The sequence below is a fragment of the Brachyhypopomus gauderio genome, unplaced genomic scaffold (assembly GCF_052324685.1).
Source record: "Brachyhypopomus gauderio isolate BG-103 unplaced genomic scaffold, BGAUD_0.2 sc57, whole genome shotgun sequence".
NCBI classification, from domain to species: Eukaryota; Metazoa; Chordata; class Actinopteri; order Gymnotiformes; family Hypopomidae; genus Brachyhypopomus; species Brachyhypopomus gauderio.
In genome coordinates, this window is record NW_027506880.1 from 2402391 (window position 1) to 2424456 (window position 22066).

Genomic DNA, 22066 nt, shown 5'->3' on the forward strand with positions numbered 1-22066 from the left:
CTGCCTGGGCCTGTCTCAGCTCAACTGAGCAGTGGAGGTGCAGTGATTTACACAGTGCTTACAATGACACAGCATGTCTGTTGGAACTCGGACACATAAGCTGGATCTATATGCAGGGCATAGAGAACAGGCGAGAGGTCAAAAGACTAAAGAACGAGCTAAAGAAAATTCAGCCAATACTTCACACTGATTGCAAAGTTCAGTAAGCTTTCACAGTGTTGGTAAGGATGACAGGCGCATGTAATCTGTTGCTGTGGAAACCACTAGAATTCCGGGGATGAATTCTGAACTCTGGTGGTCAGATGCATGTATAGCAGGGATGTCACTGACATCACTGACAATATTTAAGTGAGCACTGGGAATCCCAGTTCCCTTGATGTTATGTTAGTTTGATATAGTGAAGCATATCATATCAATATCAAGAATATGGACCAGTGCACCTTTAGGCCTCTTAGCTTTGTACAAAAGAATTCAGCAAAACACCGAGAGACACAAAGTAGTCAACACACTACCATGAACAGATGCATATTGTTCTGAGCCTACTTATGAGCAGTGTTGGGAACGTTACTTAAAAAAAGTAATTAGTTATAGTTACTCACTACTTGTTCAAAAAAGTAACTGAGTTAGTAACTGAATTACTCTATAATAAAAGTAACTTGTTACTAGGGAAAGTAACTATTTGCATTACAGTAAAAAAAAAAGTTACATGCCAATGAATAAGGATTTTTTGAAAAAGCAGTTTTCACAGTCAGTTTGAAATGAGTAGATCAGAAAGGTGTTTAACTTTTGATATTTATTGCACATCAACAGACCAGTGCAGGATAAAATCCTTCAAACTCCCAAATCTTTGAAAAAAAAAAAAAAAAAAAAAAGCACAAGTAAACAGTTACACTATATAAAGTGCATTTACATCTATCAAATTAAATTAAATTCTCTCAACCTGAGACAACTGGTTTGTTCACAACAGAAGTAAACTTAACAATAAAACCTCTATTCTTAATTAAATAAATCAAATACCCATTCTGGTAGACATTCAGGAACTTCAAGTATTTTCTTAAATAATGTTTATATCGTCACCTTGAAAATGCAATTTTTTCTTTGGCTTGCTACTGACTCGCCATTTCTGCCTCTTCTCCATTTGTGCCGTGTGTCACTGGTGTGCTTCGGCATGCGTGTAAAAACACTGGCTCTGATTGGCAACCATAACGCTGCCTTAGCCAATCGCGTACTGACTTGCTAAGTTAAACAGGTGTTACACTGAGAACTGTGACCTATCGAGATCTGTTACTCCTCACTAGCCTGGGCAGGGGTCCACTCGGATTACTTTTAGTATATCAATATATAGTAACGCACCGCTTTTAATGACCAGTAACGTCAACGACGTAACGACAGGAAAAGTAATTAATTATATTATCCCGTTACTGACAAAATGACGCCATTACCTAACGCCGTTATTTTTAACGGCGTTATTCGCAACACTGCTTATGAGTTCATCTCCTTTATCTTGGAAATGCCACTGGACCTAATATTTGAGGGTCAAATGATACGGTGTTTGTGATGGGACTCACTCCTGACTCAACACCTCACTCCTCTTGACTCAACACCTCACTTCTTCTGACTCAACACCTCACTCCTTCTGACTCAACACCTCACTTCTTCTGACTCAAAACCTCAGTAGTGTTTCAGCCAAAGCTCCAAAGACAGAGAGAGAGAGAGAGAGAGAGAGAGAGAGAGATAATGATGATGATGATGGGTTACAGAAGGAGAGCAGGACTTGAAGAATGGACAATAGTTTGAAAATGGGAATGAAATATGGTGATATATTCAAATCTATGCAGGTACTTTTGGTGTAGGATCTCATCTAAAATGGCTCCAAGAATAGACCTGAATAGACAGAATTATGCAACCCGTCCTATTCATCCAGAGGCTCATGTTGATAGTCTAATCCGTGTGTGTGTGTGTGTGTGTGTGTGTGTGTGTGTGTGTGTGTGTGTGTGTGTGTGTGTGTGTGTGTGTGTGTGTGTGTGTGTGTGAAAGCATGTCAAAACAAAGTATGAAGGACATGGAGTCTGGAAAAGTCAATCTATCCTGAGCAGCCTGCAGCATGCCTGGAAGATGTGTGGGCCACAATAGACCAGTTCAAAAGTAACTAGAAGCACTAATGTACACCTGACTCTAAATATAGCACTCAATTCACAAAATAGATTTCACAAGATTGACTGCATTTACATTCCAATGGGAGATGAATTGCATTGTGCATAATATCAAATCGGACATTTGGGCTGCAAAATATCTGAGCAACTTGCACTGACTCGGGTGTGTGATGATGCAGGTAGGATGTGATGTGTCAGAGCACGCTGATGACTGTGGTCATGCTCTGTCTCCACACCTGCAGCTGCATGCTGTTCACTGGTACATACTGTACATACAGGTCTAAATCTTCCTAACAGCTTTCTGTTCTGTCTGCATATTGCTGCAGATATTATTCCAACTGTGAGGCCTTTACTTTAACATACACTGCCTAGTTTATGAAAGTCAACTTTTCATGTGTGAATTATTTGATCTTTATATTTATGGATGACTAAAGGTGGATGGGCTACAAGTCAACTCATATTTATAAGCCAGTGAAACATATAAATGACATATAAATGAACTAATAAATGACAACATTAGAAATCATAGACTCCATATGTTCATGCAGAAATGTTTGGGTTTATAAAAACTATTTTCCTCTGAGCAGTTTTTTTTTGCTAAAAGCATATATTTCTCTGTGAGTAGACTGTTTTTGCTCATTTTTACCAAGAAGCCAATGATTATTCAGCACACAGTATGTTTTGTTTGAAACTGGTGACCCCTACATGTTGCTTTCATCAGAAATTTATTTTTTACAAACTCCATTTAATAACATGAATTATCTTAAAAAGTCCTCACAGACTTTTACTTTTTATAACCATTAGGTATCATCGTTCATTAAGAGTTGTTTATGAATATATATTTAACCACATTAATGTAACAAAAAGGAGAAATGTATTAGTGCCACACATTTAAAATGTGAGATAGAAATGTTCTGCACAAGGTTTAGTGGCATGTTTCTGCACGTGGCTTTTAAGCCCACCCACTACTGTTTGTTTACCGTGTGCCAATATGTCTTATCAGTCAACACACAGTGTGACGCATGTGTGTATATGTGTGTTTCACGCCAGCCAGAAGAAGGAGGAGGTGCCAGACGGCTGGGTTAGTTTACGGAGCGTTTTCTGCTGTCAGGGGACACTGAGGCAGCAGCCCAAGAGGACTCGGGGGAAGACACTGAGATAAGCTGCTGACAGCTGGGCTGTGTGGGGCCAGGAGGTGAATCCAGACAAGTCTTAGAAGCAGGCAGGTCTTCGATCCAGACAGGTCTTCGATCCAGACAGGTCTTTGATCCAGACAGGTATTTAGATCAACACAGGTCTTTAGATCCAGACAGGTCTTTAGATCCAGACAAGTATTAAGATGCAGACAGGGCTTCAAGAGATGGCTAATGAGGTAGTCTTCAGTGGTTTTATAATGTGAATGGAAAAGGAAGATTTTCTTCTTTCTTTTTCCTTCTTTATTTCTTTTGCAAGCATCCAAATTATGTACATAGAAAACCCCGGAAAACTGTGACATCCTGTGGTTTAAACAGAAAATTATTTCACTGCATGACTGTTAAACATAGCGTACGTATATCTCCCTGCACTTTCTGTTATGAAAGAGGTTGTTTTTATTTTATTTATTGAATAACTTGAAGGGATGATTCTATGCCATCAGTCATACTTCAATACTTCCTTCTACACTCAACCACATAAAACTACAATGCTCAGTAATTTGCATGCAAAAACGAACACCTGGAGAGACAGCCTATAGAAAAAAATATAGAAATAATAATAAAAAGAGTAAAAACGCCATGCAGATCACTTCTGCTCAGGTGTAGATTGTGTGTTGGTTGAGTGGCTTTGCAAATCGTAGCACCCTTGCTAAAAAGTACCACACTGCAGAGGCAATGACATCAAAGCAAACAACTGTGCAGCTGTAACCTATAACAACTAGAGACCTGCACAGGCGAAAACATTTCTGATTTCAGATGCACGTATTCCTCGAACATGAAGAAAGCCGTCTAGATGCCAGGCATGCTTCCAGGGTCCTGAAAAACTTAAAGTGAAAATATCGCAACACGCTGATTCTGCCCGGTTTAATAGGCCAGCGGAGTTAGAGAGTTGCACGGTGTCTGCTCGGGTAGTCCACGGGCACAGTGCCAGGGACGTAACAAGAGTCGGCGTCTCACTCCGACCGGTTCTTGGCTGCATTCTTTTTGTCTGGGTCAAATGGCTGTCTGTGAATCTTGTTTAGTTTACATTGAGACTTCGCGTATCTTTTCCTTACTAGACAGTACTTAAATATGCAGTGGTGGTATGGGAGAAGTTACTGATAACACAATGAGGAAAGTGCACTCGAGAAATGTAATATGTGAGTTCATCGACACGTTCCCTGTAAAAACACTGTGCCTAAGGTAAAAAGCCTATCAAAATGATCAATGAAATGAGATATAAGCAGTGTATCCTGCGCAAGGCATGCACTCACGGTGACTTCCAAACCCTCATGACTTTTTAATCCCAACACGCTGCTAAGCAAGAAAAACCTTAAAGTGAAAGAAAATCCAACCACTGGAAGTCTAAAAACATAAAACGCCAGGGTTGACAGAATCACCGAGTGGTGTTTCCACTTCAGAAATAATTGTATTCTTCCCCTCGCGTATATAATAAATCAACAGCTCATGCCATTTTTTAATGTGTTCTAAGCTTTACATGGAGGTAAATGGAAAGGGAAGGTCACCGATACAAATTCATCTCATTGGCCTGCAGTCTGAATGTGTATCTTTCCCACATTAGCAATCAGTAGGGCCTATTCCTGTTACTGGTTGGCAGCTCGTTGAGACGGAAGTCGGTGAGATGCTACGCAATACTCTGAGTAGGCCTACTGTGTTATAACAACATTGGTGAACACACTGTAGGAGTTGCATTTTTTTTTGCACAAATGTCTGCTCTGAAAATAAAGGATTCTGGGAATAGGGTATGAGGTAAATTGCTATAATAGGTTAGAAGCTCAGAAGACCACTAACATCTACTACTCATGATAGCAACATGTTAGTATCGACTGGAGTACGTTCTGTAGTACAATAATATAGCATTACCTGAAAGGTTGTAGGCTTGGGAGTTAGCTGACCTCAAATATCAAATGCATAATACTCCTTACACTGTATTCATATACAGTTCGTCGTTGTACTGTTCGTCGGTGATGAGTTTTCGGCTCAACGAGCTGACTTTTCTTGATCAATGCCGCCCTCTAGTGGAAACTCAGAAACCTTGGAGCCCTAGTTGTGAAACGTAAATGTGCAGTCAAAATTTATCACTAGTACTAAAAGAATAAAAGACCTCGTTTCAGACACAGCCTACATATATGTTGTGATTGTTATTTTTCTGCTTTTTTCAGTTTACGTGTGGGCAACTATATCAAAATGTTATGCAAAATCCCTTACCAAGGAGGACTCTACATACCAAGGGCGACCCTTAAAAATGGCTCTTAAATTGTTTTAAGAAAAAAAAAGGTTTAAAAAAAACCTTTGCAGGTATTTTATTGAGATCTGTAATTTTACCTTAATCTTTTGTAGTATAAAAGCACAACAACACAAGACTCTGTAATCATAAACAAGCAAAATATCTGCATTAAAAAATAAATTAATGTTAACCTTAACGCCTGGTCATGTAAAGAATGGTTATCCACTATTGTACAGTAGCCTCTATTTTTGTTTTCGAATATTATTATATTTAATTCTGTTGTTTGAATTCTTGATTCTTGAAATAACTTTTTAGTTATTTTTAGTCGTGAGAATAATTGTAGCTTTATATGACCAATTTCCACAGTGTACTAACAAAATTAAACTCCTACAAGATATTACATGAGAGCTAAAATTTATAGTCTTTCTGCATTACATTTTACTAAGTGACCAGGTAGTGAAACAGTACATGTGAATGAATTACCATCTAAAGATGACGCAAGCGAAATCTGAACCACTAGGAAAATCCCCGAGCAGGAGAGTACTGAGTAAATCTTCGTTTTGCTTTGCGTCATCGTTGTCACCGCGTTTACCTAAGTCACCGTTGGGGGACCTGGCTGCACGCAGATAACAGACAGCAAACTGCTAAAACCAACATCGACACGACCCAGCCGTCCGTCTGTGTGTTCATTATCCCCTGACGTCATTTGTCCAGGGTTGTAAAAGCCACGCCGGTCTTACTCCCACTTACACAATACAGCAGAATGAATCCCGTATCACCACGTTACATCTGTACGTCACTCTCCCCTTGCGCGTCCTCCTCACATACCCTCTGCAGCTCATTGTGAAATAAAATCGGCAAATGTCTGGTGACAAACAAACAAAAAAACTCATAATAATGTAGTTGTGTGATAGGCTACTAATTCTCTGTATTTAATTAATCGCTGGAAACAAGTCTGAATTCAACAGTATTGGTATAGGGAATTATTTGAGAGCAATAGTTGCAGCAGAAGCAATTAAAGTTAGATGGAAACGTTTCTAGACCTTTAGGTCAAATGTGACATCAACCATAGATAACAATTAACATTAGACTAACGACTAAGGTAAATTTATAGCCGTTTTAAATAGTCCGCTCCAGTGATACCACAGGAGAAATCGAACATCACCTCATCACCCACCACATCAGTGAACGGCCTGATTTGATGGTTAACCAATACAGAGTTATCATCTCTACAGCTAGCTATGAAATTGCTAAACATGTATCTTTTTGGGATGTTTGTTTTTATATCGGCGTTGTTTGTTCATATGTTCTCCGATGTTGCTTCAAATGAGCTAGATGCAGGTATAATTGCAGGAGCACTTAAGAAAAGTAATTGGAACGAACGGTTCCCATTAAGAGGTCTGCACCGCAATGTGCCGTCGAGAAAAGTACCTCAGTTTATGAAGGATCTCTACGATGCTGTGGCGGATTCCAACGGCATCATAAAAAACACCAGAGCGCTGGACGTAAATGTTGTGAGAAGTTTTGCAGGTGCGTAAAATTGTAAACGGCCTGAAATCTGCACACAGCTGGCGAGACAACATGACAATATCGTATTCCTAAAATCGGCCAAATATTCACCCATAGTATATATATTTTTGCAGGACAGTCTAATGGAGTGTTTCACTTTTTTAATCTTACATCATTTGGCCAGTACGAAAAAATCATCAAGGCGGAATTCCGATGGTTTCGGCGTGCGCAACCATTTTTGCTGGATCATCATTTTTACAAAGTAAGCTTTACCTACAGGTAACTTTGCTTCTGAGGTAACCCAAACAACAATAATGCGGTCGCTTTTTAGGTTCATTTGTATGAAGTGCTGGATAACCGAATGAAACCCTGGCAAGGAAACCTTATAACCTCAAGGTTAGTGCCTCTGCACACCAAAGGATGGGAGGTATTCAACATTACGCAGACGGTAAGTTCGTGCCTTTTGTTCTGAAACAGGTTCTCAGTAGACTACGCAACACGGGACTACTGGTAAAAACGTGTGTTAATGTCTCAAATGAATAGGTGACCAGGTGGATTCTCAACAGCGACATGAATAACGACATTCTGATCGTTTCAACTTGGCCATCGGGACACTGGTTTGGAGCTGTACATGCCGGAAGAATAGCGAAGGATGAGGAAAATTATTCCTATTTGGTTATCTACTCAAACGACAGTCGAAGGGTCTCTGGTAAAAATCTCATATCACTCTGTAAGCTAACTGCTGTCTTTTTTCTTAAGCCGTAATATTCGTAAAATTCACAAAAATCTGCGTCATTTATTAACACTCCTGGCTGTTCAGACAATCACTTTAAATGGTTAAATATTTAAACTTAAACTGTGTGGACACTTTGATATTTCGCTGAATTAATTGTGTTTGGCTTCTGTCACACCGTTTGCCTCCTCAGGTCAAAACACTGGGTCATCTCAGGACTTTCTTGAGTCCAGAGTTTCCGTCCAAGCTCTGAAGCGGAGACGCAGAAGTCCTCGCGAGTCATGCACGAGGACGCCTCTCTATGTAGACTTCGCCAAGATCGGCTGGTCCGGGTGGATAATATCACCAAGAGGCTACAACGCATACCACTGCGCTGGAACATGTCCATTTCCACTTAGTGGAAGTTCACGAGCGACTAATCACGCCATCGTGCAATCCATAGTGAACACATTAAAACTCTCAAACAAAGTGGAACGTCCATGCTGCGTACCGGACGTACTGTACCCAATAAGTCTACTGTACTTTGACGATGAGGAAAATGTTGTGCTAAAACAATACGACGACATGGTGGCAGGCAACTGCGGTTGCCATTAATTTTTAGTAACTGTGTTATTTTGGTCCCATACTGTAAATCAAAAGTTAGGTAAATTAAAAGGCAACGTGCACTGCACCAGAGAGCCGCGACATCGTGTCTGTGTGATCACTGAGGCAGTGATACCGGCGCATTCCGGGACACTTTTAAGAGTACCGCCTTAAGTACAACTCAGATCTAAACAAGGTTACTTGATCATACCTAAAGTGTAATAGCAACAGCAGTCTGAATTAATTGAATCTTTTTTATTGGAATGGTTTACATTTATGAAACTAACAACTTGTATAATTATATTCCTTTTTAAAAATACACCCAAAATTAATGGCATTTTAACTTGATGCCTGTTAAGACATATTAAATATGCCTGTTAAGAGATGTTAAGAGCCTACTTCACTTCTCAAGGTCACTTGTCATTTTACTAGTCAGTGCATCCACTAATCTGAGAAAATGTCACATAGTGTGGAAACTGCTACACAAAAATACATGTATCAAAATAACCAAAGCTCTATCATTAAACATTCTTGTAATATCACAATAGCAGAATGTTTATTATCACAATAAACAGCCAAACCTTACAAAACAGTCAGTGTCTCAACCAGAGCAAGAAAAATCAATTATATCCTTCTTTTGAGAAGAGTGAAATATTTACAAATATATCTGTGATCATTACTGAACATACATGGAGTATTAACACTATTCCAGTTCAAAACTGCTTGTATAAACCGCTTAATTTGTTAAGAAAAAAAAAACAAAAATTCTAATGCCTGAATTCAGACATTATCATGTTCCAAGACCATTCACTGGTCTAAAACGTGACTTCACCTAATATCATCTTAAACTGTCAATTCTCTCATCTAAGTGCTCCTGGGAAATACATACAGGTTCGGTATAATGCTCTTCCTCTCTCATTTGCTTCCTGTAAACGTCCTCATGCTTGTCCAGTTCACTGGACTCAAAAGCCACCGCATCACCAAAGCTAACTAGAGAGTCATGGCTGATTGTGGGTTGCTGGGGTGGTAAGGTAGAGACAGGCACAGGAAGGAAGCCATGAAGCAGCACAAACGTGGGGGCGTTCACGACTTCCACGGACTGTGCCTTTGGCACCAAGGCTTCAGGAGACTGAACTGGCAGTTGCACGTAACTTCCCGTCTCTGGATCGAAGAAGGTTTTTGTCCTGACCTGCAAAGGCATGTCAACCACAAAATACTGCCCTGAATCAGGGTCCTGCAACACTTTCCTCTGGGACATTGGGAAAGACTGTGTTACAATGTTGGCTGCAGGAGAGACATAAGTACAATCCGTGCTATTCTGTCGTAAATTTGCTCTGTTTGCAGCAAAGTGTTTCTCTGATGTCTCGGTATTCGTTTTAGAGACAACACCCTCAGTGCTAAGGAGCATACGCTCATGTTTATTACAGGAAAATCTATCCAAACTATGAGCCCTACGGCCAAGCTTTTCAGGTAGGTATTTCTGACTATTACGGCCTGGTCTTTCACAACAGGCATTTACATTCGTCATATCAAACTGACCTTTGAGGGTATCTTCTCCATGGTTACTAGTTAAATTGCCATGGTTTTCACGTTGTAGCTTCCTACTACCATCTTTCTCCCTGTTGTGGCTCTGCTGATTACTGTGCGGTCTGCCATGCCTTTCAATTTGGTGAGTTTTAGGCACAAGTGAGTCCCTGCTGTTTTCTCCACATCTTTCGTGTTCACGACCTCTATGGTCAGATTTGTCACTGAGCGCTTTGTCGCTGCTGTGGTGTCTCCTCTCAAGCTTGCGGTTTGCGTTCTTCTCGCTGCTCCGGCCCGTACGTTCCGGTTTACTCTTCGCCTCGGCCTTCTGGATGCGCCTCGTTGTCAGCTTCATGGCACGGCGCAGGGCTTGCTCTGTTTTCGGAGGGACGGCTGGAGGTTTGCTCTGAAACTGAGTCTCACCAACACTGCAAACAGATTCAGATCTCTCACTTGGTTCTTTAGATCCTCCCATATCCTCTCTGGGTGCAATCCTGGACATGATCTCCTCCACGGTATCTACTGCACTTGTACCACTGCTCTCCATTCCCTCAGAAACGGAGCTGATGGCAGACCGCCATTCATCGTCTTCTGGCACCGTGAGTCTATCCGGCAGCCCTTTCTTCTCTGTGGATGTAGAGAACTGAGAAGCTGGAGAAGATAACAGAAGCGCTGATGACTGGCTACACCGGGGGCTTCTGACAGGTGTGGAAGGCAGAGCAGGAGATAGCACTGTTGGACTTTGCACTTCTACACAGTCCTTGAAGAGTTCCTCATCACCCCTATCAGACTCACTCAAGCTCTCCCTAGGAGACCATGGTTGTGTGAGTGTTTTATGCAGAATAGGTCTCACTGCTTTGGTAACAGGGGAGGCACTAAATGTGTTATCTTTCACTTTGAATAAAGCAGGCTTTCCCATTATAGGAGAAGACACATTGGACTGACATGGTGGAGTTAGATTGGTAGCCGATTCAATCAAACAGCGGACCCACCCACCTTTGTCCCCATCAGTTGGAGGAGAAATAAGCCTGCCAGAAATTCCCAATTCACCTTCAGGGTTGCTAAAGGAATGGCTGTCTATTATTTGTTTCGAATTCTCTTCACAATTTCTTGTTTGATTTGACAAGTTATTTTCATGCTGAGATAATGACTGATCTGTTTTGATGGTAAAGGGAAATTCCTTTGATGAATATGAAAGTGGACTGCTTTGCTTTAATTGTTTAACATCTACAGCTGATGAAGGTTCAGACTGTGGAGAATTATCTGTAACATTATTCATTATTGTATTATTGGTTTGTATCGATTCTAAGGTTTCTAGTGTCTGGTTGGTGACAATTTTCTCAGATTTTACCTTTTCCACTATTGACTTTTCAGAAATCCTATTGGGAGGGCTTTTCCTGTTATCTTTAGATTTGCTCTGATTATCATCATATTCCTTGACAAGATTAGTGGCATATTCACTTTCCATTTGGTTTATGCCTGTTTCACTCTCATTTCTGGTTGTGACATCAGCTGTAAGAGTCTGAATGTCTATAGTTTTATCACAACGTCTTCTTGAGTCTTCTTCTTCTCTCGATGCTAGTTTGAAATCGACATCGTGAAGTTTCTTTATGTCTAAGTCCATACCTGTCCCGTCATGGTTATGTTTTCTTGAGACAAGTTCACCTTCGGGAGTACTCTCAGTGACCTCTGGAACCTTTAATTTCTCTGGGTCCATTTCATGGTAGTCCCCAGGACCCTCCCCTTCACTCAGACATCCCTCACCAATTATGTTTTGCACCCTTTGTTCTCTGTCAAAATTTTCCTTAAGTGCAGACATATGGCCTCTATCCGTTGGTAAATTTAATTTTGCTTTCTTATCCCCGCTTATCAATTTTTCATTTTTTACTACGAAAGAGCTATCAAGTCTTCCCCCAACATTTTCTGGTCTGTATTTTTTATACATTTCTTTGTCCTCACTTTGAGAGCTTTCTTTACCTCGTCTAGGAGGGACCTCTGGTTTACAGGAGCTGCTCATAGATTGAGCTGAGGGCTCCTTGTCTTCCCTGGTCAGCTTATTTTCAGTACTAGTACCTCTTGAGCTCTCTTCAACACTGCTATTTTTAACCACAGGCTCTTTTTCTTTAAATTCATCTATCCTGTCCATTGGCTTCACGTGATCTGTGTCACTTTGTTGATCAGGCCTGCCAGATCTGTCCTTCTCTGTATGTTTTATCTGTTCAGCTGCGTGTTGGCTTTGTCCTGTAGCTCCTTTCTGCTTACGAGGCCCCGCTAAATTTACCTCAGCCACATGACTTTTACCATGTGTGGTCTCCCTGTCCGACATGCTTTGAACCATTTGGCTACTAGGTTTAAAACCAGAAGTGTCCCTCTGACTGCTCCTGCCTTTTGTAACTTTTCCAAATACGTCTTTCTGACTCAGTGATATAGTCTCCTGCTTGTAATCTCCATCAGCACATGTAAAATCATATCTCTTTTTTCTTTCTTCTCGCTCAGCAATCACTTCCTCCAGAGCCGCTGATGCTAGCTCATACTTATCCAATCCTACACTCTCCTTCTTTGAGGCTAAGCCTGTCTTCGTGGACACTTGTTCCTTGAAAGTAAACATTGCTCTTTTTGCAGATGTGTTTCCTTTCATGAAAAGGGCATCATTTTTAGTTCTTCGATCAGTGCAAATACCCAAATCATCCTTTGAAGGCTGCACACAGTCTTTTGTGATGGAATCACAATTTTTAATGTTTTCTCCACTAAATGCTCCATCTAATTTGCCTTGCATCTGTTCTTTTGCACTGTGCACAGTTACATTCTTATCAAATCGCATTCCTTCCCTCACATTGGTATGTTCTGTATTCCTTGACGTGACATTGCAATCCCTTGACACTTCTCCTTCTGCAGGATCTATTTTCCCTCCATTACATAAATACTCCTCATCATCTGCACTCACATATCTTTGGCTTTTGATGTAGTTGTTCTGCCTGGCTGAAAATGCATGTTTAGGTTTTGGTTCCTTTCTAAGACATTCCTTATCTTTGACTGATCCTTCCATGTTCAGCTTGTCTTGATTTTTGTTACCCAAAATCATCAATGGATCTTGTCTTGTACTGTGTTTCTTTTTTAGAACTGTGTGGTGGTTATTTTCATTTAGAGCATCAGTGTCAGTATTCTCAGCCAGTAGTTTTTCCGCAATTTTGTTAGTCTCAGCATTTTCAGTAGGCTTGTTCAAATGCATTTCTGGTTTAATCGTGCTGTGTTTTCTTTGGAGCTCTTTACAGTCCTCCTGTGCATGAGCCTTGCTCTTCTCTTGTTTACTGGTTTGGTCTGTGGTAAGATGAGGACCAGGGACATCAAATGTTTTAGTGTCAACATCTACTAAACTAGCTTTGCTGTACAAATGTAGAGATGGATATAAAGCTTTAAGCAGGGAGCTTCTGTTTGACTTCAGAGGTTTATTGGGTGGGCTTCTATTTTCAGCTTGCAGTAGACTTAGTGCCAAATAGTCATCTGGCAAAGCTCCATTTATATGTCCACTGGGGGGACAAGTGTGTAGGTCTATCATCTCTGGGAGAGGACTCAGTGGAGATGCAAGAGTTTTTTGATGGGTAGGTGTGATTGTTTTAGCATCTAGAGTTTCGGGAGGCTCAAGATTAGTTTTGGTAGTAGCCTCTTCAGTCAGAGATTTGTTTTGGTCTTTTGTATCAAAACCTTTGAACTTTGGTGGGCTGTACCTCGCTTTGACCCGTTTCCTGTTGTCCTTGAGATTAAACAGCAGACTTGATGCCATAGATTTGTAGCTTTCTCGTTTAATCTCAGGTGATGGGCACATTTCCGTGTCATGAAGTCGTGGAAGGTCAAGGGCAATGGGTGAGAGAACATCTTGAAGTGTGTCTGAGCTTGCAGTCTCCTGTCTGGATGGTATAGCCGGAGTTAGCAGCTGTAAAATACTAAAGGGAGTTGAATTTGAGGTTTGTTCTTTCATTGTCCTGACCCCTTTTTTATTTAATAGACCTTCCTCTTCAGCGTTTGACTTATCACAAGCAGGAGAACTTATAAGGGGCTGCCCAGCAGGCACTGTACTCTTTGCCCTCCTTCGGTTTTTCCGCCAAGGAGCAGAAAAGTCTCCTTCAGACTGGCACCTGTGTTCAGATCCAGAGGATGCCTGCAGAATGTGAGACTGATGTGTTTTTTTGATATGCATTTCAAACTTTTTAAGCTCAGTGTATTGTTTTGCTTTTGGAGATGTGGTTTTCAAAGTCTGTGTTGTGTGTTGTGGTGCCTCATGTTTAGGTCCATGTTGAGGTGACGAAGCTGAGATGTTTTCAGATTTCTTTCCCCTGTTTGACTCTGGGACATGTAATCTTTGTGATGTTAGTTCTTTGTAAAGTGGGGAATCATACCATTCTGGTGGGCCATTGTTAGGTAAAATCTTGATATCTCCAAATCCAAAAGGAAATTTATTCAAGTCCACCCAGGATTGGAATGGGCTGAATTCACTGTGAAGGAAAAAGTTTTTAGAATTTAATTTTCTCAGCTTACTGGATTTGATATGTTTGTTTTTTGTTGATTTCCCAGATGAAGAAGACGTGTCCTTGCTTGACTTCTTGCCAATCTCTTTACCAGAGAATGTAAGATGATTCTGTACATGGGAAAAGTGTTCACCTGAAAGGCTGTTTTGATAATCTGAAAACTCTGACAACTCTCTTTGGATGCTGAGCAGTGCAGATTTGTCCCAGGACTCCCCATTTGTCAACTTGGTGCCATCTCCATTTTTTTCAGCTGCGAATGCTGCAAAAAGCGGCAACATGTCTGCCGAGCCTTTACCCACTCTCCAGGACGTGTCCTTCACACCATTAGGGCGATGAGGCCCATGCTTCTTGACAACTAAGGAAGAGTTCTCTTGAGACTTTTTCGGTATCTCCTCAGCTAGTGGCTTGCGGCAACTTACTGGGGACGGTGAGAACTCTGCGTCATTATAGACGGCCTCATCACCGATGCAGAGGCTCTTAAAGGCACGGTCTGTAAGGTTCATGACCTCTCTGTCAGTCTCATCCATTAAGCTGTCCTGGTTGGTAAGGTGCTTCATCCCTGCTTTATGTCCCTTTTCCATGTAGTTCATGGTTAATGCCTTAGTGTTGCTCTTCAGTTTGATGGTCGGTGATAGTAAGTGTCCTTCACCAGAATTGTACCACTACCTGATGATTTTCCTACAAGAAAAAGAGATTCAGTTTGTTAGAAATAATTAATTCCCTCTATCCAAGTTCTCTCTCCATCTCTTTATGCGCTAAACCTATTTTATAATATGTGGTTAGCTGTAACGATCTGCGCGGGGCAGAACAGGTAGACGGACACAAACGCTGAGGAGAGCGAGATTTATTACAGGAAATTCCATAGGCAGAGTCGATGTAACGGGCATAGGTCATAACGGGTTGGCAATCCTGACATGAAATGTACAAAGGCATGAACACGGACAAAGAAAACAAAAAGGAGGACTCACTAAACAGCAGCACTAGGGCGAACAGGCAAAACACAGCGAAAAACAAAAAGACCGACAACTAGACCTGGGAGACACAGGGATTAATATACACAGGACTAAACTAGGGACAGGTGATGACAATGACACAGGGGCGTGGTAACAAACAAGGAATCCATCAAAACCAATGAGCAGGGCGGGACAAACAGGCAGGGAACACGGACATGAGGGAACCCAGAGTGACAGCTACGAGAGGGGGCGTTGCCCTACGTGACAGAACCCCCCCTCAAAGCGTGCCACTCCGGGGCACGCAAGGGCAGACAGGACAGGGACAGCGGACACAGGACAGACCGGAGGGACAGGACCAGACAAAATAGGACGAGGGACCTGGGACACGGCACGACACGGGACACAGGGAGACCGGATAGGGCCAGGGCGAGGCACAGGAGCAGGGCTGGACAGGACAGGACCGGGGACAGACACTGGAGCGGGGCCAGGGGACAGGGCAGAGGTAAACACTGAGGCAAACACGGCTTGGACGATGGTGACGGGGACAGGAACAAGGTGGGTAACAACTCGGGGAACAGACACGGGGACCGGGACAGAGACGACACCACAGGAAACAGACACAGGAACAGGAACATGGACACGAACAGACACAACCACGGGGACAGGGACCAAAACAAAACCGGGGACAGAACAAGGGAGCAAGGGGAACATGGGCAAAGAGACGGGGGCACAGGGCACAAAACGTCCAGGCCCAATAGAGGGCAGCACAGTCTCTGGGGACACAGGCGCGGCCGGGCGGCGGGCAGCGGGAACAGGCGCGGCCGGGCGGCGGGCAGCGGGAACAGGCAGGGTCCGCTGGCGGGCAGCGGGAACAGGCAGGGTCCGCTGGCGGGCAGCGGGAACAGGAGCTGGCGTGGACGACCTCTCCAGGGTCGCGGGGACAGCAACCGGCGCGGACGACCTCTCCAGGGTCGCGGGGACAGGAACCGGCGCGGACTGCCGACGGGCAGCGGGAACTGGAACCGGCGTGGACTGCCGACGGGCAGCGGGAACGGGAACAGGCGTGGACGACCTCCTCGGGATCGCGGGAACAGGCCGCAGACGTGACATGACGTCCTCGGGGGGCGGAGTCGCCGCACTGACGTCATCGGGGGGCGTGTCCGCCAAGCCGACGTCCTCGGGGGGCGGAGCCACTATACTGACGTCATCGGGGGGCGTGTCCGCCAAGCCGACGTCCTCGGGGGGCGGAGCCACTATACTGACGTCATCGGGGGGCGTGTCCGTCAAGCCGACGTCCTCGGGGGGCGGAGCCACTATACTGACGTCATCGGGGGCGTGTCCGCCAAGCCGACGTCCTCGGGGGGCGGAGCCACTATACTGACGTCATCGGGGGGCGTGTCCGCCAAGCCGACGTGGTTTGTACTCCCCCCCAAAAAATACTTGGGGGTGTCGTGGTGTGTAGCTGGCTGGATCAGCGGCGGTAGGTCCTCCTCCTCAGGGTCCTGGGTGAGCCTGGAAGAATACACAGACACAGAAGCCCCTCGGTGGCTCTCTCTGCGACGGCTCCGCCTCCTCTGAGGCGTCGGGAGCTCGCAGAAGCCATCGAGAGCCAACCGAGGGTTAAGCAAACGCCAGTCTGTGCACTCTATCCGTCTGCCCGCGACTTGTACTACAGGTTTCTCCTCCCTATAGTGATCAAGCCGGGCAGACACGTAGCGCTCAACAGGAGTCTCGACGCGAAAGCCAGTCGAAACCGAAAGTGACTGGGCTTTCGTTGGTGCGCGTCGAGACTTCCGTGTTCCCACAGCGCCAGGGGAATTTCTGTCTCTGGTTCGTTCACGCTGCGATATCGGAGAGTTGAACTGGACCGAACCAGCCAACATCTCATCACAGCGATTAAACTCACCAGAGTCTCGCTCCCTCGCTGTGTCCTTGTAGGGTCGGTCTTTATGTAACGATCTGCGCGGGGCAGAACAGGTAGACGGACACAAACGCTGAGGAGAGCGAGATTTATTACAGGAAATTCCATAGGCAGAGTCGATGTAACGGGCATAGGTCATAACGGGTTGGCAATCCTGACATGAAATGTACAAAGGCATGAACACGGACAAAGAAAACAAAAAGGAGGACTCACTAAACAGCAGCACTAGGGCGAACAGGCAAAACACAGCGAAAAACAAAAAGACCGACAACTAGACCTGGGAGACACAGGGATTAATATACACAGGACTAAACTAGGGACAGGTGATGACAATGACACAGGGGCGTGGTAACAAACAAGGAATCCATCAAAACCAATGAGCAGGGCGGGACAAACAGGCAGGGAACACGGACATGAGGGAACCCAGAGTGACAGCTACGAGAGGGGGCGTTGCCCTACGTGACATTAGCCATGTTTTGGTGGCCATGCAGAGTAGAGAGAAGTACACTAAGCCAAACAGATCTATTTTTAGAAGGGGGCAGATGCCTTTCTTCCTTTCCCAACACACAGTCCATGTACTCCTTCCCTGACCCCAAACATGAAGATTGAAGGAACTTCAATTATGTGGCTTCGCCAAAGGAATTTGTTTACAACAACTGTTGTAAAAAGCACTATATAAATAAAATTTGATTGATTGAATTCAAAACTCACATAGTGTTTGACAATGAAAAATCTCTCTTAATATGTTGCTTCAGTATTGTGATCAGAAACACTAGTTTTTTGACACTAGATGTCAGCATTGGCAAAATTATATATTTCATGTTGGTGTTGTAACATCATAGCTCATGTTAAACATCTTCCTTCCTAATCTGTACAACAAACCTATATATAACATATACTTAATTAAACATTATTGTCTTTCTAAGGTCAACACTGTTCTGCCATCATTCGAAGTGTAATGTAAGATAATAACTCATTCATCCATATTTATCTCCTGATCTAAGATCTAAGTAACAGTGCTGTATCCAAACCCAACACAACTCAGAGCAGTAAACCACTCTGATTTACAGCATTAAGAACATCCATTGACTGTATATTCTCTTGCTTTTGTGCTGGAATTCTGCTCATTAGGTAACTTGATAGATCTTCAGTGATTACCAGTCCCCTAGTGAAATTTATGAACCATGAACCAGTAGCCAATAGGATTTGAATGCTGCAACTTTTTCCAGTGGTCATGATTTCATATCAACTTGCCATCTGAACGATTTCCCCACATTTGTTATTTGCATGCACCTTTATCAGCAGGACAAATCCTGACTAACTTTAAAGAAAAACTTTCATAATGAGTCTGAAGATACATTTCACACATACAAGTATATCAATACTGAATTGTAATAATATATTATTAATATATTATTTAAAATACATCAAATATCTAAAAAATATTTTTGTAATAAAAAGAATAATAAAACAGTATACCATAGTGTATATATATACCTTAAGCTGCCAATAGAAATAAATACAAAAAATGTGGTAGACTGAGTTTAAAAGCATAATAAATAACATAATAATGACACAAAAGGAGATATCAGTGTTTCTGACTAGCTCCTTACCTCTTGACTGGATTGTCATATTCCATTTTCACATTAATCCACAAAGCTTCTTTTCCACAAGCCACCCGGTGAGCCCCCTGCTCAACAATGACAGCAAAATCACGGTAGGCCTCGTCACATAGACGTGCTGAGACATCCATGTGCAAATGAAAAGCAGAGGGAGAAAGAGAGAGAGCGGACAGAACAGAGAGAGCACAGCCTACCTAAATAGATGCAGGACGGGCTAAGGCCGGAGTCAGGAGTAACATGGGATGGCTCTAGTGAGCGCACGTCAGCCAAACCAGCCGCTGTCCAGTGGCAGGCGGATGAAATGGAAACGGTCATCTGCTATTTTGGTTCTGGGAGCATACCCGCGATTACCGTTTGCTCGTTAGGTCTCAGCCCCCTGTAGAGACATCAACAGCCAGTCAGTCAGCAAGAGTCGACTGCCTCTTTCTCCTCTCGGGCACTAGGGTTGTTGGGACGTAGGTGGCTGAGTCTGGCTGAGTGACTCATTTGTCTCTTGCAAACAGGCGAGTCAAATATAGCCCCTTGCATCACCCGAACAAGTGTCATGCAACTTTAAGTGCGGAATGAGAGGTGAATGGAATCTGATTACCACAAGAGGCTTAGAGCGGTTAGCACTCACAATAGACATGCTTATTGCTATCCTCTCTCAGGGTCCTACTGGCTGTACTGGTTTTCAAGGATTTCTGCTTTTCAAGTTTCTCTACTCCTGCCACTAACCTGTTCATCTTGTTAATAAACCACTATATATATGTACGACTGAACATTTCTTCAGGATGTTGCATGTTTTATATATTAACAATTCACTGCAGCGGTGCAAATGCTTCAATTTGTAACTTGAACTCATTAGACTTTGACTTACTTGCAGCTCTACTGTACCGTGCCATGTTTATTTATGCTGCTCTATTTCCAGCACTGTGCATTTCTTACAGTAAAGGCTGCCCATCTTCCTGTGACACCTTCCATATCTTACCTAACGTGTCACATGGTCCAGACACTAACCAGAAGCTCAGAAATGTTATCTGCTGATCTGGCAAGTGTACAATAATAAAATGTGCATACACAGGTAAGAAATATTCCTATTGTATTTTAAGGTTCACTAGGTCAAGGTAGGCCATTAATCCATAAAGATTATGAACAGATTACATCATTAACACCACAAGTAAAATATTTAGCAAGAGCTCACAAGTGAAGTAAGTCATTCTTGGAACTCAAAATGCACACAGATTTTCAGTAGGAGATTTGCAACATCTAGATAATGATATGGACCCATTAACAAAAAAATATAAACATCCTACAAAATGAAGTGAATCTCTGTGCTTTTTCTGCACCCACTTACCCTGGGGAAAGTCCCCAGTCTGTCACTGGGAATCTAACGCTTCCTCTACGGCTGTGTCAGCAGTGAGAACATGGCATGGATCCGGAGTGTTTTTACTATGGGTCAGTGCCCAACTTCTAGACAGGAAGGTCAGATGGAGCAGGCAGATGGCTCTCTAGCCTTAGCAACTAACTCTGGCCATTTCCAAAAGGTTCTTGGGTCAAGTCCCCACAGCAAGTCATTCCAAGCAGGCAGCCAAGGCTATAATAGGACAACTGCATCTCCGCAGCCATCCCCCCTCCACCAGGGCTGCAGAGTGGTGCTGTGCACAGGGAGCAATCGGGGTGACAGACGTCGACACATGGGCCGACAGCAGAGCAGCAGGGGCAGAGCTTCACTCCTAGCTACTCTGGGGCATGCGGAGGCACGTCTGACCCATTGGCCCGGAACAAGGACCCAGAGCTCACACAAACACCCTGCCCGGCCTGTGACAGGCTGCAGGGGCGCATTTTCTTCTGTCATATTGGTTAATGCCTTGGCTTCCAAGGTAAAAGTTGAGATGGGGTCACAGCTAAATAACACCGATACACTGATTCTCTTCCAAGATGAACTAAGGACAAGGTGAAGATGGTCTTATTACTGAGCACTTAAACATGTCTCACAGTATGAACATGAACAGGTGGCACAGAGCATGATCAGATGATAGTTGTAAGCAAGAATGCGATTGATCTAACAAAAATGTACTGGATTACATGACATCTTTATATTTTATGGGTTATCAGCAAGAGTAGCAAATCATGGAAACATAAGAATAAAAATGTGGTTCACTTTATATATGCTATGGCAAAACACAACTCACTATTGCTTTAGTGTACTTCCAACATCTTTGAAAATCCTAAATAAATGTTCCTCCCCGAGTACTGAACACTTTCAACTTAAATTCCTGAAATCCATTTGGCTGTGCTGTGACTGATGGAGACATCCTTTTGTTTTGTCAGGTGGCCAGATTGGAGCTCGTCACAGTCAGCTTCAATGTCATCACTGGTGAGCTCAAAACATGAGCCCCAGTGAGCTCTAGACATTAAGAAACCGTCTTATGACTGGCAACCAAAATACACTCTGGTGTACTCATAGTAGTGAAACCACCTGGTAGTGAAACCACCAATACTGATGGACCACCAGGCTTAATCATATCCATTTCTATTGCGTGTGTTGCTTGTCTGAATATTTGCATCTTGCATAATGGGATTAATGCCGATTGCAGCTGTACCTTGAGACAATATTTGATACGCTGTGAGAAAACAATTTCAACCAAAAACAATTTCGATTTGACAGTTCACAATCACAACCTGTCTCTAATGTGAACACACTGCATGCAAACATATGCACACGGATCCCTTTTTTGGTCACCTACATCACCAACAATAAAAATCATCATAGTTGTGCCATGATTCATGTTATTAAATCGGGCTTTCATGTTATAAAATGGATGCTCTATTATGCATCATATTTTGCAGGACGCAAGTCAGGAAGGTGAAAAGGTGCCAGCTGGCTAGAGTCTGCTGTTTTCACAGCTTCTGTTGTCACGGCTGTTGCTCTGCCCTGTTGTTGTTTTGCTACCGTGACGGTGCGGGCTGACACACATTTTGGTTAAAAGCCATATGTATTTCAGATCAGACTTTTCGCATTCACGTTGTATGGGTTAGGACCACATACAAAAGTGATTCAAATCTGATTTGAAAGATCTGACTTGTGTGTCTACATAGCTCTGAAAAATAATCCGATCTGTAACATATTAAGTTTTGTAAAAG

General features: G+C 43.1%; 2 protein-coding genes across 3 annotated transcripts; one reads left to right on the forward strand and one right to left on the reverse strand.

Moving 5' to 3' along the window:
- The first annotated feature begins 3236 nt into the window (after window positions 1-3236).
- LOC143488915 (bone morphogenetic protein 2) lies at window positions 3237-8573 on the forward strand. Its single transcript, XM_076987903.1, has 5 exons — window positions 3237-7103; window positions 7217-7344; window positions 7414-7530; window positions 7626-7791; window positions 8009-8573. The coding sequence occupies exons 1-5, from the start codon at window positions 6815-6817 to the stop codon at window positions 8407-8409; spliced, it is 1101 nt and encodes a 366-aa protein (XP_076844018.1). The 5' UTR covers window positions 3237-6814; the 3' UTR covers window positions 8410-8573.
- A 60-nt stretch (window positions 8574-8633) lies between these two features.
- Window positions 8634-19422, reverse strand: LOC143488914 (uncharacterized). Of its 2 annotated transcripts, XM_076987901.1 has the most exons (3): window positions 19135-19422; window positions 18932-19008; window positions 8634-15122 (listed from the first exon to the last, which is right to left on the reverse strand). In XM_076987901.1, exon 3 carries the CDS (start codon window positions 15032-15034, stop codon window positions 9236-9238), a length of 5799 nt encoding a protein of 1932 aa, XP_076844016.1. In that variant the 5' UTR covers window positions 15035-15122; window positions 18932-19008; window positions 19135-19422; the 3' UTR covers window positions 8634-9235. The 2 variants fall into 2 exon arrangements, with proteins under 2 accessions (XP_076844016.1, XP_076844017.1); XM_076987902.1 differs by lacking the exon at window positions 18932-19008.
- Window positions 19423-22066: the final 2644 nt, after the last annotated feature.

Bases quoted from the DNA above. Each gene is read 5' to 3' on its own strand.
- LOC143488914 (XM_076987902.1), bottom strand. From the start codon at position 15,034: ATGAACTACATGGAAAAGGGACATAAAGCAGGGATGAAGCACCTTACC.
- LOC143488915 (XM_076987903.1), top strand. From the start codon at position 6,815: ATGAAATTGCTAAACATGTATCTTTTTGGGATGTTTGTTTTTATATCG. The intron at 7,104-7,216 runs GTGCGTAAAATT...ATATTTTTGCAG, and splicing joins TGTTGTGAGAAGTTTTGCAG to GACAGTCTAATGGAGTGTTT. The intron at 7,531-7,625 runs GTAAGTTCGTGC...TCAAATGAATAG, and splicing joins TATTCAACATTACGCAGACG to GTGACCAGGTGGATTCTCAA.